The 23,525-nt window shown below is 39.9% G+C and overlaps 3 protein-coding genes across 3 annotated transcripts; all 3 read left to right on the forward strand.

Moving 5' to 3' along the window:
* Window positions 1-2,510: 2,510 nt before the first annotated feature.
* On the forward strand, window positions 2,511-13,923 carry ppardb (peroxisome proliferator-activated receptor delta b). The gene is made up of 8 exons (XM_007556709.2): window positions 2,511-2,891; window positions 4,979-5,376; window positions 5,454-5,605; window positions 5,733-5,871; window positions 6,535-6,737; window positions 7,506-7,712; window positions 7,812-8,055; window positions 11,390-13,923. The coding sequence occupies exons 2-8, from the start codon at window positions 5,043-5,045 to the stop codon at window positions 11,635-11,637; spliced, it is 1,527 nt and encodes a 508-aa protein (XP_007556771.1). The 5' UTR covers window positions 2,511-2,891; window positions 4,979-5,042; the 3' UTR covers window positions 11,638-13,923.
* Window positions 13,924-14,069: 146 nt separating this feature from the next.
* Window positions 14,070-18,456, forward strand: mkrn4 (makorin, ring finger protein, 4). The gene is made up of 8 exons (XM_007556710.2): window positions 14,070-14,209; window positions 15,862-15,990; window positions 16,093-16,337; window positions 16,411-16,478; window positions 16,591-16,835; window positions 16,904-17,011; window positions 17,484-17,583; window positions 17,662-18,456. The coding sequence occupies exons 1-8, from the start codon at window positions 14,178-14,180 to the stop codon at window positions 17,788-17,790; spliced, it is 1,056 nt and encodes a 351-aa protein (XP_007556772.1). The 5' UTR covers window positions 14,070-14,177; the 3' UTR covers window positions 17,791-18,456.
* Window positions 18,457-18,595: 139 nt separating this feature from the next.
* fance (FA complementation group E) lies at window positions 18,596-23,003 on the forward strand. Its single transcript, XM_007556712.2, has 10 exons — window positions 18,596-18,931; window positions 19,940-20,504; window positions 20,652-20,696; window positions 20,778-20,834; window positions 21,075-21,218; window positions 21,313-21,436; window positions 21,937-22,012; window positions 22,111-22,177; window positions 22,620-22,745; window positions 22,838-23,003. Exons 1-10 carry the CDS (start codon window positions 18,666-18,668, stop codon window positions 22,940-22,942), a joined length of 1,575 nt encoding a protein of 524 aa, XP_007556774.1. The 5' UTR covers window positions 18,596-18,665; the 3' UTR covers window positions 22,943-23,003.
* Window positions 23,004-23,525: the final 522 nt, after the last annotated feature.

Raw genomic sequence — 23,525 nt, forward strand, 5'->3', positions numbered from 1 at the left:
TTAAACTTTACCTTTAATAACATAAAGTTACCTAATTTTTAAAGTGCAATCAGTAATTATTTTATAACAAATTTATATCAGTAATGATTTCTTGGTTAATGTCAATTAATACAATCCATTAAGTAAAAAAGACTGCTTGAGTTGCAATATTTCAAGATGTCTGCGATGCATAATTATTCCCACCAGTTCACACATAACCCAAAGCATGCCCTGACTTGAACCCAGAAGAGAGTGACAGAAGAGATTTGAAAATGGTTGTATAAATAAGACACATTTCCAAGCAAAAGGTGTGCCAGGCTCCAAGAATCAGTCCAAAGAAGGCTGTCGCTTCCTCCAAACAAGCTTCAGCAAGTCCCTGTGGTCTGACTGTCACGAGTTGCTTCTGAAATGTTTCTTTTAAATGATTTTACAAGCTTGTGGTTAGATGAGATGAAAATGATTTTCTTATTTCAGGAAAACATGAATAATTGCGAAAGAATTTGATTTAAAAATTGGTAATTTGTAATTCAGACTAAATGAAAGATTTAAACTGGACTATTTTAACAGAGTCTATAACTTACATCCAAGCTGAGGAAGAATATTCGATATTTCCAAACATCCAGGCTAGAGAGGAGGATGTTTTTATTCCTATTTTATGATTGTTTGAATTTCTGTCATTAATATTTCAGTTTTGTTGTTGGTGAAAAGAGCAAGGGAGACAGAAAAAAAGAGTCCCTGTAGTGATGCTAACCAGCATGCCATTGAGTACATTGACTCATTGTTAAGTAAGGGTCCAGAGACAAATTAAATATTTAACTGGTCTCTCTATGACAAGAATGCTATATGTTAAGCAAGATATAGGATATCTTGCTAAATATCTCCCTTCACTGAGAAAAGCAGGTAAATAGAGGCTAACAGTAGTCTAGCTAAGCTAACTCAGCTAACAGGTTGATAACTACACCCTCCCTTCTTCTTTGTGCTTTGCAGTGCTGTATTTTAATATGTCACAATGACATGGTCTCTCAAACTGTAGACGTGAATCTTATCTGGTCTCCAGCAATTACAATTTACAGTACTCGTAATAAAAACTTTGGCAATCCTTTACAACAGAGCATCCAACATGACTAAGCAATTTGACTGTCAAACACAATGACACACGGACATGTCATACTGATGCACTGGCATGTTCACTGACACATATACTTATGTCTCAGAGATGAACTGAGGCTTTTGAGAAAGAGACCGACTTTTGCATAGCGCTTTGCTGTTTGTACAAATTGTTTTGAGAAATGCAATTACTATTTTGCAAATGTCAAGGATGATTCAAAAATGCACCAAAACAAATGAGACAAACAAAAGCCTCTCCATAGCGTGACATGAGCATGGTGAACTCAGGGTGATATCCACTGTTAATTATCCAATTCACATACTCATCTGATCAGAACATGTTTTTCCACATCTTTGTTTTGTCACCGATTTGGCATGTTGCAAACTTTAAACAGCACTTCCCACACTCTTTGTTCCACATACCGTTACAGAATTTTTTTTTTTTTTGAGTACAGGACTTATGATTGTTCGATCAACAGAATTTCCTAAGGTGTGGATCTCTGTAGCTCCCCAAGAGTTACCAAGGGCATGTTGGCAGGGTCTCTGTCTGGCCTCCTCTTGCCCAGTTTACTCTTCTCCTACACCTGTGACTCAGCAGCTCATCAGGCAACCAGTATAAAGGAACTGGGAGGACTGGACCCTCACTGCAAGGTGGTGAGTAAGATGTATTAAATCTACTCTCTTGTTCTATGAATTAGCATTCTTTGAATCCTTTCTGCGTTTGCTCCAGCTTCAGAAGATTATTGATTTACCTTCTAAAGAGAGACTCCAAGTATTCATCTTGAGTACGTTTTCCTGTTTGAGCTTCTCTGCCTAGATTTCATCTGTTTGGGTCTGTACACCCATCTCACGCTTTAACAGATACCACGGTGACATTCCTGGTCATCAGGACCCAACTCCCTCAGTGCTGCCTCCGGCCTGGTCGTTTTGACCTCATCATAATCCATCTAGATGACATTTCACTAATTAAAACGCGCTCTCTTCATGGATCTTAGACAGATTGCAGTTAAAAGGATTCTGTTCCTGTAATTATTTTTCTTCATTTTGCAATAAAACTGTTCACATTTATCTCCTTTCTCAGTGTGTTTCTGAAAGTGAGCTTAAAAAAAAAAAAACTTAACCCAAACAGAAAAGCCTTTTTTTTTTTTTAAGGGGGATGCATTTAACTGGTTCTGTATGTCACATATAAAATTAAATTGTAAAGTTATCCATCTGCTTTTCTGGGGTTTTTTATATGATGCTCGGTAAAATTCAAACAGAAATCAGTGAAATAAATGGCTTATTGTGTTCCCCATATTTCCTGTCAGATATTTTTTTGTTATGTTTGTCTTGATTGGTTTTTCTTATCTGATTTTATGATCTAATTTATTCCGTGAAGGGATCTGAGTTGTTCAGTTCAGTGTTTGGCTGATTCGGTGTGGTGTGTTTGTGTGCCCTGACATGTGACAGGAGTAGGAGGAGGAGTGAAGCAGGGCAAAGGAAAGCTATGAACGACACACAGCGAGAGAGAGGGGGAAGAAGGGAGGGATTACCACTTAACTTTACTTATTTGCACAGGATATAGTAGTAAACACTTTTTTTCCCTCATGTTTACACTTTATCCTCCCAGCTGCAACACGAAGGCCCTACTCTGTCTTAAGTTTATGTTAGTTAGCTGTCTGACATTAGCTCTTGTTTATTAGCCTTCAAACAACTTGTCAACAGCCGATCGATCCGAGGACCGCACTGCTCTCCCTGCTGGTTTACTTTAAGCTGACTCTCGGAGCGGGAACATCCCCAGAACCAGCGGCGCTACAGTGGGGAAGGTAAGCCAACACGGTAGCCAGAAAATGCTGTCTACCGCAGCGGAATGTGAGCTAACTGCTAACAGCTAGCTAATAGTACTCAGTCAATATCAAGGTTAGGAGCTAACTAGCTGAGATGGCTAATAGAAGCAAACTGAGACTAGTTCTGAGTGTAATGTGGTTTGTTGTTGGACATTTTAAACCTGGCTAGGCGCGTCTATCCTATTTTTCATTATTTCTCAGTCGCCTGTATCCGATTACAGTCGTGGTTGTGACTCAGTGCTCAGTAAGTTAGCAAATACTTCCGAGAACCAGTGTGACAGGTTGTCTGCTCGGACCACCCTCCACACTCCCGGTGTTTAATTTCTGGAAACCTGACAGAAACCACAGTCTGGCCTTTGTATGTCATTGACCCTCAGTGTATCCGCTTTGTCTGTTGACTTCTGATAAACGATGTGTTTTTCAATCACGGCTCAAAAAGCTACGGACACTGATTGGTTTCATCCGCTAGGGGGATCGGGGGGTAAAAATACTACCTCCCTCCCCTTAAAGCTCCTCTGTTCCTCCAGCCCATAAGTGCAGCGCAGTGTGTACATAGTGCATGCACCCTTTCCCCTTAAAGCAGCTCAAAGACACACTGTGCACCCTGCCAAGCAGCTGAGGCAAACAATAATACAGATGTTGCCATGCCGCAGCAGAGAGAGCAAGCTTTGAGACAGAGGAGGAAAAGGAGACATGTTCAGGATGCAAGCAGAAACTGGGTGGTTTGCTGATCCTTTGGGATTTATACATCTAAAGTCCGGCTATTACTTCGCAGACATGTTGTCTTATTCCTGTTGCTTAACCTCTCCTGAACCAGAGACGATGTCATTAGTGTCTTTTGTTATAGGAAATCGTGAACCCTGAGTGAATCAGAGAGACGATTATCCAGGCTTGAAGTTTCCACAGCCAGTAATGATTTGAGGAGCCATGTCACCTGCTGGGGCTGGTCCTCTTTCTGAAATCAGAGCACTTCCTCATCTGAAAAGATTTATTAAAACACTGATTTCTTTTTCTTTTCTTTTCTGTTTTTTTTTTTTTAGCATCTGCCCACACTTTCAAAAATACCAATATATCCATGTTATCACTGTGCTTGATTGGTCAAAAACTGGAATTTTGTTAAGACTAAGATGAGTCGCTAAAATCCAACAATGCAGACAAACAGGGGGCTATTAAATCTGGACTGTCTTAAAACTAAAATCATTGCTACAAAGTAATCACATTCATACCACACTGCATTAGAATATATAATATTTAGGTATTTAAACAAACACATTAGCCTCATTTTATATTTTTTTTTGAGAAACTAAATTTATGTTTTTCCTAACTAAAATAAATGCTTGAAATATTTCCCTTTCTGAATTGTGGGTGCGTTCTTTCAGTTGTCTGCAGTAGTAGGTGGGAGAGAGATTCATAGCCAGATATCTGTGGTCACCCCAATTTTTTTTCCTGCCATCTTTTAACCCCGAGAGCTGCATGATGGAAACCTGTAACAGTTCTGAAACCATAGCTTCTGTTTTTTTTTTAACTCTTGGATGTATCTCTGAAACTAGCAACGAGGCCCCGACACGGTTTACACTCGCGCTGTCATTTAGTTATTTCAAGCTGCATTTAATATGGTGAAGACCTTGCTTTGTGTTTTAAATGTTCTGCAGATCTGGATGTAATCTCACAACATGTCCATCAGCATCTGGAGTTCTTAAAAAAACAAACAGTAGCGATAAAGAGACAGCCCTAAATACATAACGAGGGATTACAAGATCACTCAAAGCGTTTTTCAGATAGCTTACCAAGATAATGTGAGTCTAAAATTGCTTACAGTGCTTTTACCTGCATATTTATACACAAAACAGAAATTAAGAGCACTGTTTTGGGTCTGCTGCATGTTTTGACATGCTTAAAATCAGACTGTTAACCCCTCACATCCTGGACATTACATCGACAGCTAGTTGATACGCAGGCATGTGGAGCCGCTTAAATGTTGGCAGCTGTACATTCTTGCTCTGCATATAGTCCACATGAAACATACATGCGGCTATTTTTATACTGAAAAATAACTTTGTTTTTAGAACGTCAAGCTGTGATGGCTACGTGACATGAGATGAGCCGCTGAGTTCAGCTTCGACAGGAACCATGGACGGGTTTCAGCAAACGGACCCAGAGCAGCACAGCAGGGTGAATGGCTACTGCGAGGCCAAGTCTCCTCAGGACAAGGCGGCCGTCAGGTGGACGCCTCCGGAGGAGGAGTCGGCAGGCTCGGACAGCTGCGGGGCCGCCGGCGCGTCGGAGACGACAGATCTCAGAGATGTGAAGACCAGGGAGAGTGAAGACGAGGAGGACAAGGAGGAGAAGGGGGAGGCGCTTCCTTCCCGGGGCACGAAAGGGGAACAGAGGAAGAAACAGAAGGACGGTGAAAATCAGGACAGCAGCCACAGCAAAGACAACAGCGCATCATCAAGCTACACAGGTGAAAACACGGAAAGGAGGCGGCGAAAAGGACACAATTCACGAGCTATAACATTTCTGCTCTTTTAAAAACGGCAGATCTCTCCCAAACGTCTTCGCCGTCGCTGTCGGAGCAGCTTCGTCTGGGCAGAGAAGACAACGCGGCTTCTGGGATCAGCGTGGAGTGCAAGGTCTGTGGGGACAAGGCGTCTGGTTTCCATTACGGAGTACACGCCTGCGAAGGCTGCAAGGTAACAGTTTAGCATTCTCAACAGGAGACATTGCGGGCTTACAAATATCGGCAACAATGTTTTCTTTGTGTGTGTGTGTGCACAGAAAGTTGTAGTTGTTAAGCCGGTTGCATTGTCTCCGATTCAGGGCTTTTTCCGGCGGACCGTGCGGATGAAACTGGAATACGAGCGCTGTGAGCGTTCTTGCAAGATTCAGAAGAAGAATCGCAACAAGTGCCAATATTGTCGCTTCCAGAAGTGCCTGTCTTTGGGAATGTCCCATGATGGTGAGAGGGGAAGAGCTCTCGCATTTAAAGCTAAACAACAATTTTATTCATCGAACACGTAGAACATTTAAAGCTGCAGTGTGTTACAAGAACATGTTTTTTTTATTTTTATTTTTTTTTTTTTACATATTTGTTAAAACTCTCACCACGTCGTGACAGTTTAATATGAGACAAATGATTTGTGAAAAGATCGATCTCCTCCCTGAGTTGCTATTGCTGTTTGAAGAAATGCACCAAAAATAACCAATCAGAGCCAAGAGGAGGGTGTTGGCGCTGTCAGTCAAACTTGTGTACATGCTGCTAAATGTACTTGCTAACTAGCCTTAGCATTCGTGTCAGGCTAAGTTGTGGTGAATCAGCTGAGAGCGCAAGGAGGGGGCGAGGCGTGAGCATGAGAGTGATTGACGGCGCTAAGACCCAATTCCTGGCTCTGATTGGTTATTGTGGACTCTGGAAGAAGGCAGATTAACTTGATTTTTCTCTCAAATTAGCTGTCATACTATACTGTCACATCATAATGATGATTTTTTTTTTTTTATGTAAAAACCATATATTTTTTTTTATAAAAGTTACATACTGCAGCTTTAACATGGCATTTTGTCAAATGAAACCCGACTTTAACTGATTTGTAATTGTGATATCCATGCATGCGCGTTTCCCCAGCGATCCGATACGGACGCATGCCTGAGGCGGAGAGGAAGAAGCTGGTGGCGGGTTTGCTCGCAGAGGAGCTGAACCTCAGCAAACCGGGCGGCTCCGACCTGAAGACGTTGGCCAAACAAGTGAACACAGCCTACCTGAAGAACCTCAGTATGACCAAGAAGAGGGCCCGCAACATCTTGACGGGCAAAACCAGCAGCACTGCAGTACGTTTTGGTTTTAGCCGGAAAAACGCATTAAATTCAGCCGCAGCTGAAACTTTCGTCAGACTTTGTCTGTCCTCGGCACTGAGAGTTGAAACTGTTGCTTCTGAAGTTGATTTTACTCAAATTAAAAGGATGGTGCACATTTCTGCCATTGGCTGACATGTAAATTGTTTAAATGAGGTCAGCATTATTTACTTTTCGTGTCAACATTTGCTATAAAAACCCTAACATTTGAGGTTATCCAAATACTTTATAGGCCTCATAGTTGCCATAAATGGTTTCTACAAAGCCTGGAAAAGCATGGAATTCGATCTAAGTGTTTTCCAGCCTTGAATGAGTTTGTAGAAAGAAAATATTTGTAATTCCAGGTTTTGTTCTGCCCATTCATTTGTACAAATTGAAGTCAGGTGTGAAATTTGGCTTGGAAAATGTGGGAATCCTGAGACCAAGGACACGCAGGAGGAGCTGGCATGAGTGGCTGGGCAGAGGGAAGTCTCTGTTTCTCCGCCTAGGCTGCTGCCCCTGCCACCTGACCCCAGATAATGGATGGAAGGATTGAGAAAAATTCATATTCTTTTTTTTAGTTATAAATGTCAGTGCACAGAGGTGCATGCATAATATAAAATGCTCAAATGAAAAATGGTCAACAGTGTTGGGTAGGTTTCATTTGAAAAAGAAAAGACTCAGAGAGTGATTCTTGAATTTATCGTACTCTCTAAGCTGGTATTTGTTAGAGGTGGTTTCTGACGTCGTTTTCGTCCACGGCAGCCATTTGTGATCTACGACGTGGACACGCTCTGGAAAGCAGAAAGCGGGTTGGTGTGGAGCCAGCTGGTTCCCGGCGCACCGCTGACCAAGGAGATCGGAGTTCACGTGTTCTACCGCTGTCAGTGCACCACGGTGGAGACTGTGCGAGAGCTCACCGAGTTTGCCAAGTGCATTCCAGGGTTTGTGGACCTCTTCCTCAACGACCAGGTGAGTCGCCGTCTCCTCGCCTCATGGCGAAACGACGGGCAGGCTTGTTTTCGGACGTGCAGAAGGCACAAATGGACACCCGTGCGTTGCTCTCTGCAGGTGACGCTGCTCAAATACGGTGTTCACGAGGCTATTTTCGCCATGCTGCCGTCGCTCATGAACAAGGATGGGCTTTTGGTGGCCAACGGGAAAGGCTTTGTGACGAGGGAGTTTCTGCGCAGCTTACGGAAGCCCTTCAGTGAGATCATGGAGCCAAAGTTTGAGTTTGCTGTCAAGTTCAATGCTCTGGAGTTGGATGACAGCGACCTGGCCCTGTTTGTTGCTGCCATTATTCTCTGCGGAGGTGAGATGGAGAGTTTGTGGGTGAAGTGTAAATAACTGATGTGTGGTGCAGGTAGTGTTTTCTTATTTTCTTTTTCTTTTTTTTTCTTTTTTTAAACACCTTAATTTTCAAAGAAAAAATTAACACATATTTCCACCCATGTCTGCCTTTGGTCTGACTTTAAAGAGTCTGACCAACCACAGTCAATAATTTTGGTTCTCTTTTTGGTGCTTGTCAAAACCAAACATCCAGTTTATTTCATTAATGGTTTGTGCTTCATATCAACACAAAGTAGAGTAGGATTTCTCCTGGACAGAAGCATTGTGCTCCCATCTGCCAATCTAGGCTTACAGCCACATCTGGTAGGGTTGCAGTTCTGTCACATTCATCTCATTAATTTAACCGTGCTTCCTTAGGTGTCCAGTGCGCCAGATTTTGTTTTATTACCGACCTCTGCAGGTTATTTCCTGACCCATCTCCTGCATTCCTTGGTTTTCATGATGGTTTTTGTTCTCTAACAAACCTCAGAAGCATCCACAGAGCAGCTGAGTTCCTACCGAGGTTACACAACACCCAGGAGAACTCTGCTTACTAATTAACACACTTCTGAAAGAAAGGGTTTGGATTTTATTTATGTGCATCGAAGTAAAGGGGCTGAATACATTTGCATTACAGAATATTCAGATTTTTTTATTTATAAAAAAAATTAAAGCCGTGTTGTTTTTTTTCTTTCTTTTTTTCTTCTACAGTTAGACCCTACTTTGTGTTGCCGCAGCACAAAAAAAAAAAAAAAACGCAAGCAAGACAATAAAACTGAGATTGTTTTTGTGGGAAAATGTGGAAAAGTTCAAGGCGTGGAAAAGTTCAAGGCATGTAAATACTTCTACAAGGCCGTGTTCTTGGTGTCTGGTTGCGGGCTGGCTGGTGTAAGCCTGACGATGAATGCTAACAACATTGTTTCTTCGCACTTCAAACGCCCCCGAAGTCCACTCAAATATGCATTTGCTTGGATAAAAAGCTTGTTGTAACATTTAAAATGTTTAAAATTCTTCTAAAATGTCCTCTTCAATCCCAGCCAGTATTAGCATCTCTTTCAAGAGTTTGAGTGGGCCCCAACATTGTTTTTGATTAAAACACCAGTTCTTACTGCAGTACTAAGGTTCTCGGCCAGGATGTTGGCATTTGTACAAGTTTTAAACAGTCCTAAACTCTTGACTTTGCCCCACTTCGCTGTGGTCCCTGCTCTGTCTCCCTTTGGTGGCAAGCCGTCAACGTTGTTGAGTAAGGCAGCTGTTTTTTATAAAGTCAACAAAGAGCCTCAGTGTGTGTTTTTTAACTGTGACATCCACGCTGAATGACCTAAACCACTTCCACGCTTCCTCTCAGAAGCGTTGGCATCGTTTCTCTGTGTCTGGTCTGGACAGATTTGCCCATTGGATCTCTCGATTCCTGTAGGAATAAATGCAACAACAGTTCAGATTTTGACGTTTCTGCCGCTGTATAAAAATGAAGCGTCTTGGAAAGGAGTTTCTGGCACGAGTGTGAAAAGAAATAAAAAAAATCTAAAATGGCTGACACAGCATTTGACTAGATCAACACAATTTCTGCATCCTGAATCCACCCTATTTCTGGTAAAAAAAACAAAAAACAAAAAAAAACATACGAAAGCAGTTATGTTCCATCAGACAGGATGTATAAAATATGTCTGTACAGGAAGACAAAACTGTTGAAACCCTCATGATGTTAACATTGCAGCTCGACTTTGTGCTGATATGGCATACGTAAATATTAGTAAATGATGGTCCAGGATCACTTTTCTACGCCAGATTGCCATGGATTTTTCAGACTATTCTTTCAGCTATGCTACTCTAGATAATTTTAATACATCCGGACATTCAGAAATGCAGTAATATATGTTGCACAAGCAGGTGGCGATGCTGTCTTCAAAATTCAAACGAAGACGGTTCAAGCATGACTAAAGCGGTGTAAGGTTAAAGATTTGAGGCTTATGTTTTCTCTGATACGGATACGCCTTCCACTCACTTATTTTCTTCTTCAGATCATTTCAGTCTTAAAAGGAACAGAATGAGGGCAATATGAGACGGGGGCGGGAGGGTATAATAATTTTTAACATGCAATATCTTCATGCAATATGATGTCAGTATATAATTTATAATGAGGTTATATTATTAAATTTATTTTGCTTTAAAAGATACCTTCTCTAATATAATTTTCTTATTATAAACAGACTTCTTGGTCGAATGAAAAGTTTATTAATAATACTCAACAAAGATATTAATTTGATAAGTGTGTGTATATTACAACCTTCAATCAAACTAACTCATAAAAATGTGAATTGAACTTGACAATTAATTTATGAAGACAAAGTTGATGTCTGCGAGTGACATTGAAACGTTAAACAGTGTTGATTTGCTGTCTTCAGATGTCTGGAGATAAATACTAAGAATCCAGATAAATACTAAAAAAATTGATGCTGGAAAATTGTTTGAATGGCAGAAGTCTGTTAATGCCGAGTAAGAGCAGAAGGTTTTCTTGTATTGTATTGACATGATTTTATATTTGATTTGCCACATACAGGCTCGATTCAGATATTTTACAGATTGATGACTCATTCAGAAAGCAAATAAAAGGGCAATTTCACTTCCCTGGTTGGTGTTAAAATAACTGAAGTTCAACTGTTTCTCTGGAATTTCTCTAAACAGTTTTTATTTACTGAGTTCACAAACATTGCTAAACATAACCTGTATTTACTTTAGGATCTTCCATTTCTAATTTTTTTTTCCAAGTCCAGTATTTTGTAACAGAGAACTGCTGCAAGTTAGTCCAGATGTGATAAAAACAGTGAAACAGTCCTATATTGCAGTTCGGATTAATTTTGTTGCTTCATTACTTGAAGAACCATAAGACACTTTTCAGCCAAGTTCAAAGTTAGTTATTTGTTCTTAAATGTCCAGAAAATATGATAAAAATTGGAGTCTGGAAAATTGACTCATGCTTGGTTTGCTAAGACTTCACGACCCATACCAGCTGTGCCCGCATAAACTGAATCCTGAACTAAAAGCTGCTCAGATGGGAGTCTAAATTGATTTCTTTCACACCGACAGAAATATCTACAAAAATTAAAGAATCTCATGGTGTGACTTGCACCAAAATTCATGCAGGATTGAGCATTTTGTAGTTTGTGCAGCCAAAGAGAAGCAGATGCACGCGAGTCAAAACGTTCAACTTCTGCTCTCCGAATTAGGTTTTAATGTCACGTAATCTCTGCTTTATCTGTATCACGGTGATAGTCTTGGGTTGTCGATTACTGTAAAATATCTTCCTGTTCCCCTAGATCGTCCCGGGCTGATGAACGTGAAGCAGGTGGAGCAAAGTCAGGACAGCATCCTCCAGGCCCTGGACCTCCACCTCCAAGCCAACCACTCTGACTCTCTCTACCTCTTCCCCAAGCTGCTTCAGAAGATGGCCGACCTTCGCCAGTTGGTCACGGAGAACGCTCAGCTCGTCCAAAAGATCAAAAAGACTGAGTCGGAGACCTCGCTCCACCCTCTACTACAGGAGATCTACAAAGACATGTATTAGAGAAATCTCCAGCACAGACTGATTTTTGAAGCAATACTGTTACAAACAGAATCGTTCGGTTATATAATAACACACTGCATTCAGTGAAAGCACTGTTTTCCATACGTTGGCATGGATTTGAACTCACAGATGAAGCAAATTCACTTTGCTAGGGCTATCACAATCAGGAAAGATCCCACAGTGTCAGCGTTGCTCTCACCGCACGATGAGCATCTGGAATCATTTGTTGCAAAACGCCTTAGTTTCCCACAACGGCCACCTAACAGGAAGAGTGATATGTTTTCTTAAAGAGGCTGCTCCTGTTTCATCCTCATAGCAAAGCTGACCCCAGAGCAGTGTTTAGACAACGCGAGAGAGAGTGAGAGAGAACTTCTCCTCGCTCATCCGTGCTTTGCGTTCCGCTGCAAAGGGAAAACATTTCATGTTCCTACGCCAGTGGTACAGTTGAAATGGAAGAGGGAGATCAGGGTTCTTTTTTTTTTCTTTTTAGAAAGAGTGATTGTAATTATTTTCAGAATTGTATTACAACCGAAGATGCACAAATTGGTATTTGTTTACAACATCATCACCATCATCATCATCATCATCGTCGTCGTTAACCCTTCCACCTTGCCATTTGGTTTGAAGAACACAAACTGGGGCTGGCTCCAGCAGTGTAGAGCTCTCTTAGTGTCTGTGCAATAACATTTCTGTTTGTCAATAAATGTGAAATCCAACTCATCTAGGTTTTGTCTTAAAAGCCGTTGACCCAAGTGAAAATAGTTCAACTTAGCTGACACTATAAACATGTGACTTGCAAAAGTACGAGGGACAGCAAGCTTTCTTTCATTCGTGCGGGAACCTGAACTTGCCATTCTCCGGTTTTGTTGGTGCATTTCTCTGTGATTATGTTACAAATTATTTGTGTTTGTTGACGATACTGTTAGAGCAAATTATGAGTTATGCCATTTCATGGATTTAAGTATATTTGTTTATCCATGCCTACCTGTTTAGATTAGGTTTTACCAAATATATCATAATGCAAACCAACAAGCTTTTCTTGAACATGAACGTGTTGAATTCCATGGTGCAGGAGGACTTTATAGGAAACCAGCATACAGAACCATTATATTGTGACTGGCAGATTCTATCATAATTGAAAGTCTAACACAGCTTCTGAACTTTTGTGTTCAAGATATACACAACCCAAACGTACTGTTCACTTTTGTGTCTGATTTATGTTGCAGCTTAACAGTTTTGACTTTCTCCTGCCAGTTCTGATTTACGCAATTCACCTTTCAGTAGTCTCTTGTGCTTTTGTCTTTATCCCCATCTACCTCCAAATGTATGAATATTTCACTGTCTTATCGAATCTTTGACATTTATTTTTGCCTTAATCCCTATTATTAATGCACCTTGCAAAATTGTGTATCATTGGCTCACGTCAAGTGTGCTATGCAAAGCAAAGGATGTTGGCTGGGTCGGTGCATGTCATGGTAACTGGATTTTCTCACCAGAAAACAGTAATGGGAAGGGGGGAGGAATGAGGAGTTATTTGATTTTTGTTTTAAAATGCGAATTATTCAGTACAACTAATTTTTGCTATTGTTGTGGTCAAAAAAAGATGTACGTTTTTGTTATATTTAAGATAGCGAAATATTTTTTTTTAAATGCTCATTTTCCTCACCTTCCGCATCTTAACATGTGCGAGAAATATGCGTCACTGCGTGACGTCATTACCTATAGGGATGAATGTGGCTCAAACAGTTAGTTGTTTTTTAAACACGTATTCTCATCCAAACCCTTCAAAATTTTATACATAGTTTCTTTTCATATATTCGTGTCCATTCCTGTTTGCTTGTGGTGATAAGCTATGTGGAACAATACCTGTAAGTTGTAAGATACAGCACCTCCGAAAATCACTGCAGCAGTCACACATTTAGATGCCTGTTTTGGGAATTTTAAAAGTTTTTTTTGTTGTTTTTTGACCACAAAAAACAAACAAACAAAAAAAAAACAGGCACATTTTAAAATAAAAATATAATATATATTTGCTCTTTTTTTGGAGTTGTCTTTTGATTACTGGTTTCTAATAAGAAAATCCATTTACCGCAGACATCTGATAAAGCAAGAAATTACACCAAAAAGTGTAAACAAAAAAAAAGCTACCTCTGTAAATGATGGGTTGAATAATTTGTTTGCAGAAGCATGTAGTAGAACTTGAAATATTTTCCTATTGTAACATGTATAACCTATATTCACTTTTTAGTTTAGTGATTTCTCACATATAAAATAGAAATGAAAACACTGATTTTTCTCTCGTTTTTAACGGTGCATGTGCTTTATGCCGTTAGGAACTGTTATGACTGACACATGCATTGGCCAATGAAGTGTTGCGCACATTACGTAGAACCGCCCAGTTCAAGTTCCCATTGGTCGGTTGCCATGGTAATTAGTGGGGAAAAACAGCTGTTAGCTATTTAGAGAGGAAAGAAGGAGGGTGTCTCGGTTGGCGGCTTGCTCAAAAAAAAAAAAAGGAGGCAGAAAAACGCGTTGACAGGATGGACTCGGTTCGTAGTGGAAACATTTGTAGGTAAGCGGATGAAATCACACAATGGACAAAAAAAATATGAAGGGCTAATTTGCATTTTAGAAGTGGCTGTATTTTCACACTGTCAGTACTACGGTAAGCTAGCCATACTTGGACAACTTTTACCTCACATTCAGTTCAAAACTGAGTGACAATAAAAGCTGTTTGAATTGTTAAACTGCGCATGTTTCTTGCTACCTTGTCCTTACGTTGAGACAATGTATATATATATTTATCAAACCGTTAAATTTTTTTATCTTTGCTGGCCGTTATTGTTTCCATGACACCGATATTCTGTCCGTGCAAGCATCGAATGTTTAGGTTTAAAACGAGATCAAATACTTAATTGGGTTAATTAATCAAATTTTGTGGGTACGTTGGTTTAAAACTGTGCGCTAATTAAAACATAATCCTAAACGACGACTTTCTGGAACGAAAATGAATATCAAAACGCTACATGGCTGTTGATGGGGAGCAGGTTTTAGTATTTAAAAGTATTTTTAGGACTACGTTTTCCTTTTTGATGGAGTCATGACTGGGTACATCAGGAGGGACGGCTCATATTAAATGTTTTGGAGATGGAGGCCAGACTGAGAGTTTGGGTAAGCTTTTTTCTGACTATATCTGAAGGTTTTGGTCTCCGGACAGAAGGCTCAGAGGAAGCCCAAAAAGGAGATTTATTGACGTGTTGAAAGAGATCATTAAGTTGGTTGATGAGAGGATGGGACTAAATATAGACTCGTGATTCACTGTGGCGACCCCTGAAGGGTAAAACTGAAAGATTCACATTCACTGAAAAGTGATTGTTTTGACTTCAAATTTACATGATGGCCACAAATGCTTGTTTAGTCTAATTTAGTGGACACTTAAATTTCATAAAATGTTCTCCAGTATTTTTATTTATTTTTTTTTTTTTGTAGATTCTATTGGAAGCAAATATCATGAATATATTTTTGGCTTAACCAGAAGAACAACAATCTGTTCCTGGCTTTAAAATCATTCTGATTGTCTCAGATTTCCTCTTTTCATTCAAATAAACATGTTGCTCTGTCAATGATCCTGTCATCCGAGCAGGAAGCGGAATGACATCTACACCAGTTACTGTAAATTGAGATGCACAACACACCTTTCAGTTTCTGGAGCCCGTTTGTAGATGTTCTACAAATTAAGTTTTTGTACTTGACCTGGGTAATGTCACAGAGGTGACCACAGGCATAGTGTGATAAATTAACTGCATATATGGTAAAAAGATAAAATGCATAGTAAGAAATTAATCTATAAAACTGAGGAGATTTCAAGGAAAAACATCTGCACATCATGAATCAATGAATGGGACGCAAGGGACATTGAATCCAAACCTCTTTTGTGTCTTGCTGCAGTAGTTTATGTAGCCGGTAGGTGAAAATAGAAAAAGCCGTTTCTGTTTACTTTGGGACTAGGAAATGAATCAGTTCTGATAAACAATCATATTTGGACATTGCTGCGGCAACTTTATTTGTAATTTTTTTTTTTTTATGTAGCTAACTCATGTATTTATAACTTGTGGTCTTAAATGCATGAGTTTATAAATTGATCACACATTTGCATTACATCTTAGTTCCTCCAACTGTAAATTGCTGCTACATTAATAATTATTTTTTTGTTTTTTTGCACAGGCGCTTCATAAATGGCTCTTGCAGATTTGGCCGACGATGCAAGTACAGACATGAGTTCACCCCTATACCTGCATCCCAGATTTGTCGGTACTTTCAGAAAGGTGGCTGCTGGTATGGTGAACGGTGCAGGTAACCCCCAGCCGACGTACTCGCACACAAGTTGGAATTTGTACGTTTTTATTTTGTCTGAACTTTTAAAGGACTGTGAAGCTCATTTATTCCCGCCACTAGGTTCTTTCATGTCCTTCTGCCTCAAGTTGGACCAGTGTTTCCAGGTAGAAGGGGTTCAGTGCCTGTAGCCTCCCCCTCCGGTATGCCCCACTACTCTGAAAGAAGAGGGTCAGAACCAACTCTTTGGCGCGTTAATCTCTCATCCAGGCAGAGATGCAGTGGATCACAGTCGGCAATTTATCCCTTCAATCTTCAGCAAGAAACTGGGCATCTGCCAGAATATGTTTTGGAGGAGCTGTCACAAGGTACAGGAGGTTTATACAAGTAACTGAGTCATTAGTTAACATTTTAATACTGTTCCCTAATTTCTTTTGGCAGAAAATTATTTGGAGTCGGCCCCAAGTTCAGATATTGCTCAAGCAAGTGCATGGGAGGGAAGATATGAGGTTGGTATTGGATTTGATGGCTTAGTTGTAGATGGGGATCCTTCTCTATACCACGAATCTAAAAAAAAAAAAGGCTCAATTGGTGGTGACTATTTTCTGTTTGTGCATTTAGAGAGCCTCTAAATCTGAGACGCATGAAGATGGAGCTTCAGCAGCTTACAATGAAAAAAGTGAAGAAACTTTGGCTTTCCTGCAGAGCAAAAATGTGGTCTGTGGGATCTGTATGGACAAAGTCTATGAAAAGGAGAATCAGAGAGACCGGGTCTTTGGGATTTTGCCAAACTGCAATCATCCCTTCTGTTTAGACTGCATCGCGACCTGGAGGAAAACAAAAGACATCGGACTTGACGTCGTAAGGTAGGTCTTTGCTAAGACGGCTCATTAAAGTTGCCTTCACAAGTGTTTTGACCTCTATGTATTTGCAGGGCTTGTCCTCAGTGTCGAGTCAGGTCTGCTTTTTATGTGCCAAATAAATACTGGGTGGAAGGTCAAGAGAAGGAAAATGTAATTAGTGCTTTCAAGAAAAAATTTGGGTAAGATGCTGTTTTGATTGCACTCAAAATAATTCACCAGTTTACACAACTGTAATGCAACTTTTTGATCAGCTTTAAGTGTCTGCAATGTATTTAAGTTTATAGTTGTCTCAGTTGCTGCCTATAAACCCTTACAATGAGCCTGTTGTACCTTATTTTCTTTTTACCTTCTTGATGGTATTTCTCCAGACGGATTTAAGAATGGATACTAGGTACCATAGCTGTATTTTAAATGTTTGAAAATGGGACATTTATTGGACATACTAGTAGTATGTCTAATACTTTAATGGTCTTAAATACAGATGCATTTGGAAACACAAAGTACCTGTGTATTATACCTGGCCTTCGTTTGTAGTGAGTTGAAAGTGCAGATGGTAAAAGCTGAGCTTTATTGAGCTTTATTTATTTTTTTTAGTCAATGGAAACGGTAACTGATCAGTCTAATAGATTAATGTGTTGTGTTTCTTTCCAGTAAGAAGAGATGCTGCTTCTACGACAGATATGGATGCTGTCCCTTCAAAAAGGAGTGTCTCTATCGGCATGTGGCAGATTCTAACAGTCCAGTGTTTTCAGTAAGAGCGCAGTGCTTTAATATTCTTTAGGTACTTTCCAAGGTGGTGTATTTATGTTCCTTCTTTGCCTCCTCACAGTACCTCTCGGAGGAAGAGGATGACAGTTTTACTGATCTGCTTGGTTTTTTCATAAGCATGAGCCTTCTTGGTGGTGAAGAAGCGGATGAAGAACTTCTCTTTTGCCTAACTGAAGATTACGGGTTTTAAGCATTATGTTTTTCTTGGTAGTCTAAAATACAGAGTCAATCCACCTTTGACCACCGTCTCTGTTGTAGTCTGTACTAAGCCAGCTTTGGAGTAGCCTTCTATCAGAATTGGGTATGAGGGCTCTGAATCTGTGACTGTTGACTTGATCACAGAAGCCAAGTTATTTAGGATTTTGAAACAAAAGGGGGGGTGGATGTCAGCAATAATTGTACTGGTGTTTGCACATGTAGTCTGATGTGGGTCTAAGGAAAATTGAAAGCATCTTAAGTTTTTTTTTCCCTTGATCTTGTTGACATTGGTTTGTTTGAGGATTTTTTTATTTCTTTTTTTTGTTTACCCTCTCAAAGCTATGATTAATGTGATTGTTCAGCCCTCCCCCCTTCCCTAACCTCAGCCTTTCTTCCTTAACCTCTCCCCATATTTGATTGCTCAATTTAAATTTGTTCCACTCACTGAAGGCAATCTTGATCTTTTAAAACATTGTGTGGTTGGGTTTTAATTGTCAAAGTAAAAAATGTGCCAATATACATCTTCAATTGTGGGGCCAACCTCAAGACTTAATTGTCGTTTCCTAGTTTTTGGCAAGAATATAACATGTTTGGCTTTTATTACTTTTAAAAAGAATGTACACTAAAAATAAAAAATTATCACCTGTCTCACTGAAAATGCCTTGTGCCTTGTTCTTTATCAGTACCAATAATTAAAGATAAATGGTTTACTTTGAAATACCATCCAGTTACTCAGAAGTGGAGGAATGTTTCAACCTGTAATTGCTAATGAAGGGGAAAATTGTAATGAGAGAATTCTACTCCAGGACGGTAGATGGCGCTGTGTAACTTTACAGTCAAATATGTAAACAAATGGTTTGAGTTCTCATGGCGGGGAGACGGCATTTCTGTGGACAGGGATTATCTATTCAATCTACTGCCTGTGTGGACACCAGTACGCTGCTGGGCCGGTTTGACGGACAGTCCAGGCTGCTGCTCACTACATTGATGTCCGGAGTTTCCGGGGCTAAAGCCGCCCTGACTGTCTTCCAGAGACAGCAGCGGGCTAACTCAGAGTCTACCCTAACTAACTTCATACTAACGCTTTGCAGAGACGAAATTACCTCATCAGCTGAAGCGCTGACACTTTCAGTGTAAGTACACGGCACTGCTCCCTACAAACTCAAAGATTAAATATTTCTTACATGCATCTAACAAAATGTCTGCTTTGTTTTCATGTCAGTCCTGCTGGTGTTGCTGCACAACATGACATTTGTGCAGGTTTTTGAGGAAGCTGAAGCCAGACTTTATTTCAGACGATCCCTGTCCAAGTTGTCTAAAAAAAAAAAAGTAAATCTATAAGTTGCTGGTAGAAATATTCCAAAAGACTAGAGCTCTAATCGCAGTGAAATATTTTTCTGCTTTATTTTGACCTATATCAGGGATATTATATCTTTAAAATTACAAGGAGCCACTTTTCCCCTTAGTCCGGCTAAATTAAACTCGTTTAGAGCCACACATAAATACGAATCTCCGTTATATACCTGACCTTTTGGGGGGGAAAACAAACAAAAAAAACTTCCGTCTGCAATAGGAAATTTGCAGGAAAATAATGCCAAGAACACCAGGCCTAAAAATAGATCTTCATTCTACTATTGGTGTTATCTTGTTTGGGAAAATTTAAAAAGAAAATCCTATGGGAGAAAAAACAAAATACCCGAATTAAAAATCTTTAAAAAACATTAAAAGTTTCGTTGAAAGTGAGAAGTAAGCTGCAGAAGAGGTTGTATTCCGACAGATGGAAATGTTTTAAGGATTGTGAATGCTTTTGCAGTACAATGTATGCAGAACCATGTGCTAAATTCAAGAATCAATGAAAACTAACCTTCGACAAGTTGCAGTTTTGAAACGAGATTTAGAGCTGCAATCCTTGCACAACTTGTATCCTTGTTTTGTTTTAATAAAGTATTATAAATATACAGAGAACTAATGGCCTAACTCAAAGAAAAGGTTGCATGTGGGTTAATCACAAGTAACACCGTGATACTTGTGCAAGAAATGTTTTCCTTAGATTTTGCAACCGTGATTAAAACAACTCTTAAACTCTACTTCTCTAGTAATTCACGTATATTTTCTATTTCCGCTTTTAAAAACTTTTCTAGCAAACCGCTCGTCTGCCTGTTTCCACCAGTGTTTAAACAAAACCTACTGATCTTCCTCTACTTGGTGAACTCTGCTTTTCCTGGGCCCACCGTCCTGCTGCTGCTCAGATGTCTTGCTCAGGACTCCAGTCCAAGCCCCTGGGTGAGAGCTCTGGGCAGACTGCTGGAGAGGAAACTGGAGATGAACTTCAAGGATCCTCTGTACTCTGAACAATGCAGGCAGAAACTGAAGCAGCTACCGGAGAATTTGGGAGGTTCTAGTGAGGCTGGAGGTTGGGCCGAATGCTTCAACAGTCAAACAGAGGAATCCGAATCCTATTGCGGACGTGATTTGCTCGAGCATGGGACACAGCGGAAAAGACGGGCCAGTTTTGATGCGCACGTGGATGCAGATGGAGAGGAAGCAGTGCAGGAGAGTAAAAGGTTGAAGATGGACAACATGCACGTTGATGAGCCAGTAGATGCAGAAGACGAAGGAGTGAGGATGGACACGCAAGGAGGGTCTGCAAGTGCTGCTGAAACGCCTGCAGACCGACCGCATGATGGTCTACCTGAACACATCAGGGTAAACTCTGTGAGGAGAGGGAGGCTTGACATTTTTATTCAGTTTTTTCATTCTGTAAACTCGATGCATTTTTAAAATGATATTCACGATCTATTTAAAGAAACCAGGCCAAATCAAATTCACTTGCCTGTTTTTCTGCCCACTCAGGGCTCTGTTCTTCACATGAAAGAATTACTGGAAAGTCAGGCTGAGGTAAGAACAATGTTTTCTCCCTCATGGAGTTGATGTGAACTTTGGTGCAGATGTAAGTATTTTGTGTCGTTTCTCTTTCAGTGGGACCAGAGCGCCACAGATGTGTTCAAAGTGTTAAACGAATGCAACCCAACCCAAGTAAGTCCAGAAAGATTTCTTTTTTTTTTTTCATATATTTTTGCAGATTTTATTCATCTCAGTTGTTCTGTTCACAAATGGAGTCAATATAACATTGCCAAAGCACCAAGTGTGTGTGAGGTGTAATAAACTAAATGATCAATTTTAACATTCTTTCTTTTATTTACTTGCTACATTCATAACTGTATAAACACCTTTTTAAGGCTGAAGGGCCTTCAGATGATTATTTGTTCTTCTTAGGTGGAGGTGTTGTGTGAGACACTGAACTTTCCCATCTTACCTGAACACACCCTGCCTAAGCTGTGCAACAGCATTTTGTCCCTCTCTCCTGATCTGAGCTACAGTACGGCAGCATCCCTCATTAGGAGCATCCTGCTGCAGAAGGTAAATCCCTGGACGTGCCAGGTAGATGTATATGTGATGTTTCTGCAGCACTCGGAACTTAAATTTATTTATTTTTTACATGTATGTCTTTCAGGTCTCGTCCCTGTCAGAGCCGGCCTCCAGGTGTTTGGTAACGGCGGTAACTTCACTGTGCAGCCGCTATCCGCGACCGATGTGCCGTGCGGTAATCGAACCAGTTCTGGAGGACAGGAATATAGGTGAGATACTGGTGGTGCTGCTTATTTCAGTGAGCTGACATGGATATGCAGCGAGAGCTAGCACAAAAATCTGCTCCAGTGTTTTGGCTGCAGATGCGTTGACCATTAGCACTGATGAAAGAAACATTTTCCATAAGTTTTCTGGCACTGAATAAAGCACAGTCTAATTTATGCGTAAAAAGTACTTGTAATGAAAGAAAGCCTTATTTGTTTTATGTTCACAAAGAAGAAATAATGGGGGAAAAAAATTAGAAATTGTAGCGTAAAACAAACAAACAAAAAAAGAAAAAAAAAAAACAGCAGTGATGGCCAAAATATTTGTGACCTGATCTGCGGCTGGTGGCATTTGGAGAGAGTTGAGTGTAGACTGTGTTTCAGGTGGTATCCTGGTTTGGATATACATTAACTGAGCTGATACCAGCTTTCAGGTCAAGGACCTTTTTAGTTGGTGTTTGGCCTCAAAATAAGCGGCTCCTGCTTGAACTTTGTGTTGTTTTCAGGGCCGCCTCAGACGGAGCTGCTGAACAGACTTATAGAAAGCTGCCTGGATTCACACTACAGACTGCTGATGCTTCAGTGAGACAAATTACATAAAAACTACTTTTAAATAGTAAATAAGCATCCAGTGTGTAGAATGTGATATCTATTCATATATGTATTTTTTTTTTTTTTAGAATGACATTCAGGATTCCTTGGAGTGAAGCAGTTCTCTCCATCATCCACAGCTTGCTTGACTCCAAGGTACTCAGTGGACATATAATAGACCTTATATTCACATACACTATGTAAAAATACACACCGAGACTCGGTTTTATTAGGTGGGATGGTCAAAAATGTCAGCAAACTATTGCGAGAAACTTGTAGAAAGAGACTCAACACGTTTGATTTCCTAAATATTCTGCCAAATACTTAGGAAATGTATGTACGCCTTTAAATATGAAGAAAGTAACGACGGTTGTCCCTAGAGAAATGAGACTTTCAGTATTTATTCAACAATAAAAATATTTTTGTATTCTAATTAAGTAATTAAGCTAAAATAAGACAGGTTATTGTCTGATTTAAAATTGGACAGTGGGAGGAAAGAGTTCGTATTTTTTACACAGTGAATGTAAATATCTGCTTTCATTTGATGGTAATTATTATTTTTAATGTGTTGTTGTTTTTTAATGTGTTTGCTCTGCAGCTGCTCTTGAATGAAGAAGTTTTCACACAGCTCACAGAACAGCTCATCAGCCAGGGACCTCACTTCACCAAATCTGTGAAATTTGCCAAAATGATGTTAACAGTTCTCACCAAACACAGCAGCCACGTAAGTCTATAAGCCTCCCGTCCTGTATTACACTGATGACGTGGTATTTGTAATCCACTGTATTAGTAAATGAATGAATCTATATTTTCCAGGTGACTGCTGCACAGAAACACTCTCTGGCGAGCTGCCTGAACTCGAATGAGACATTCCTGAAGAAATCACTTCAAGCTTCTTTGAAACGAATCCCAGACGCGTGACTCAAGATTTGACTTTATTAATGCCAATAACCACCAAAATAAATCCACTCCAAAAGGATAACATACATTGTCAGATTATGTTCCAACTCACCCATCACTAGACATGAATTGCCTGGAAGTTTTCTTGCTGTATTTACTAATATATGCAAAAGTGACATAAGAAGGTGCACATGAGCAGGTACAAACAGAAAGCAGTATTTAATTTGAATTACTTTTACTTATAAAAATAATCGGGCAGGGTTTTTCCAAAGAGCTACAGAGGGGAAGAATGTTTCCCTCTCAAGTTTAAAAAAAATTATTGTGGATATTTATTTTTCCTACTTTTGTATTTTTAAAGTATGATCCCTGCAAACATCCCAATACATCAACTAATTTTTACTGATAGATAAAACAAGTAATACCTGGATATTTACAGTCAGTATTAAAGTTCAGCTTTGCCAGAATTTGAATTCAGATGAAATTCTTGTTGGTTGATTAAACAATTATTGTGATTTAGTTAGTTTTTATGTGTCCTTCTGGGGCTAGAAGGCCACATAGATGGCTACAGTGGGCCAGACTTGGCCCACGGGCCTCGAGTTTGACA

Source organism: Poecilia formosa, unplaced genomic scaffold (genome assembly GCF_000485575.1).
Source record: "Poecilia formosa unplaced genomic scaffold, Poecilia_formosa-5.1.2 Scaffold80, whole genome shotgun sequence".
In the NCBI taxonomy this organism is placed as follows: domain Eukaryota; kingdom Metazoa; phylum Chordata; class Actinopteri; order Cyprinodontiformes; family Poeciliidae; genus Poecilia; species Poecilia formosa.

What these genes read in the sequence shown, in the direction of transcription:
- ppardb (XM_007556709.2), top strand. Translation starts at nt 5,043, where the DNA reads ATGGACGGGTTTCAGCAAACGGACCCAGAGCAGCACAGCAGGGTGAAT. An exon ending in ACGCCTGCGAAGGCTGCAAG is followed by an intron (nt 5,606 to 5,732) that starts GTAACAGTTTAG and finishes TCTCCGATTCAG; the next exon opens with GGCTTTTTCCGGCGGACCGT. An exon ending in TTTGGGAATGTCCCATGATG is followed by an intron (nt 5,872 to 6,534) that starts GTGAGAGGGGAA and finishes GCGTTTCCCCAG; the next exon opens with CGATCCGATACGGACGCATG.
- mkrn4 (XM_007556710.2), top strand. Translation starts at nt 14,178, where the DNA reads ATGGACTCGGTTCGTAGTGGAAACATTTGTAG. An exon ending in CGTAGTGGAAACATTTGTAG is followed by an intron (nt 14,210 to 15,861) that starts GTAAGCGGATGA and finishes TTTTTTGCACAG; the next exon opens with GCGCTTCATAAATGGCTCTT. An exon ending in GCTTTCAAGAAAAAATTTGG is followed by an intron (nt 17,012 to 17,483) that starts GTAAGATGCTGT and finishes GTTTCTTTCCAG; the next exon opens with TAAGAAGAGATGCTGCTTCT.
- fance (XM_007556712.2), top strand. Translation starts at nt 18,666, where the DNA reads ATGGCGGGGAGACGGCATTTCTGTGGACAGGGATTATCTATTCAATCT. An exon ending in TCTGGAGGACAGGAATATAG is followed by an intron (nt 21,437 to 21,936) that starts GTGAGATACTGG and finishes TGTTGTTTTCAG; the next exon opens with GGCCGCCTCAGACGGAGCTG. An exon ending in ACAGCTTGCTTGACTCCAAG is followed by an intron (nt 22,178 to 22,619) that starts GTACTCAGTGGA and finishes TTTGCTCTGCAG; the next exon opens with CTGCTCTTGAATGAAGAAGT.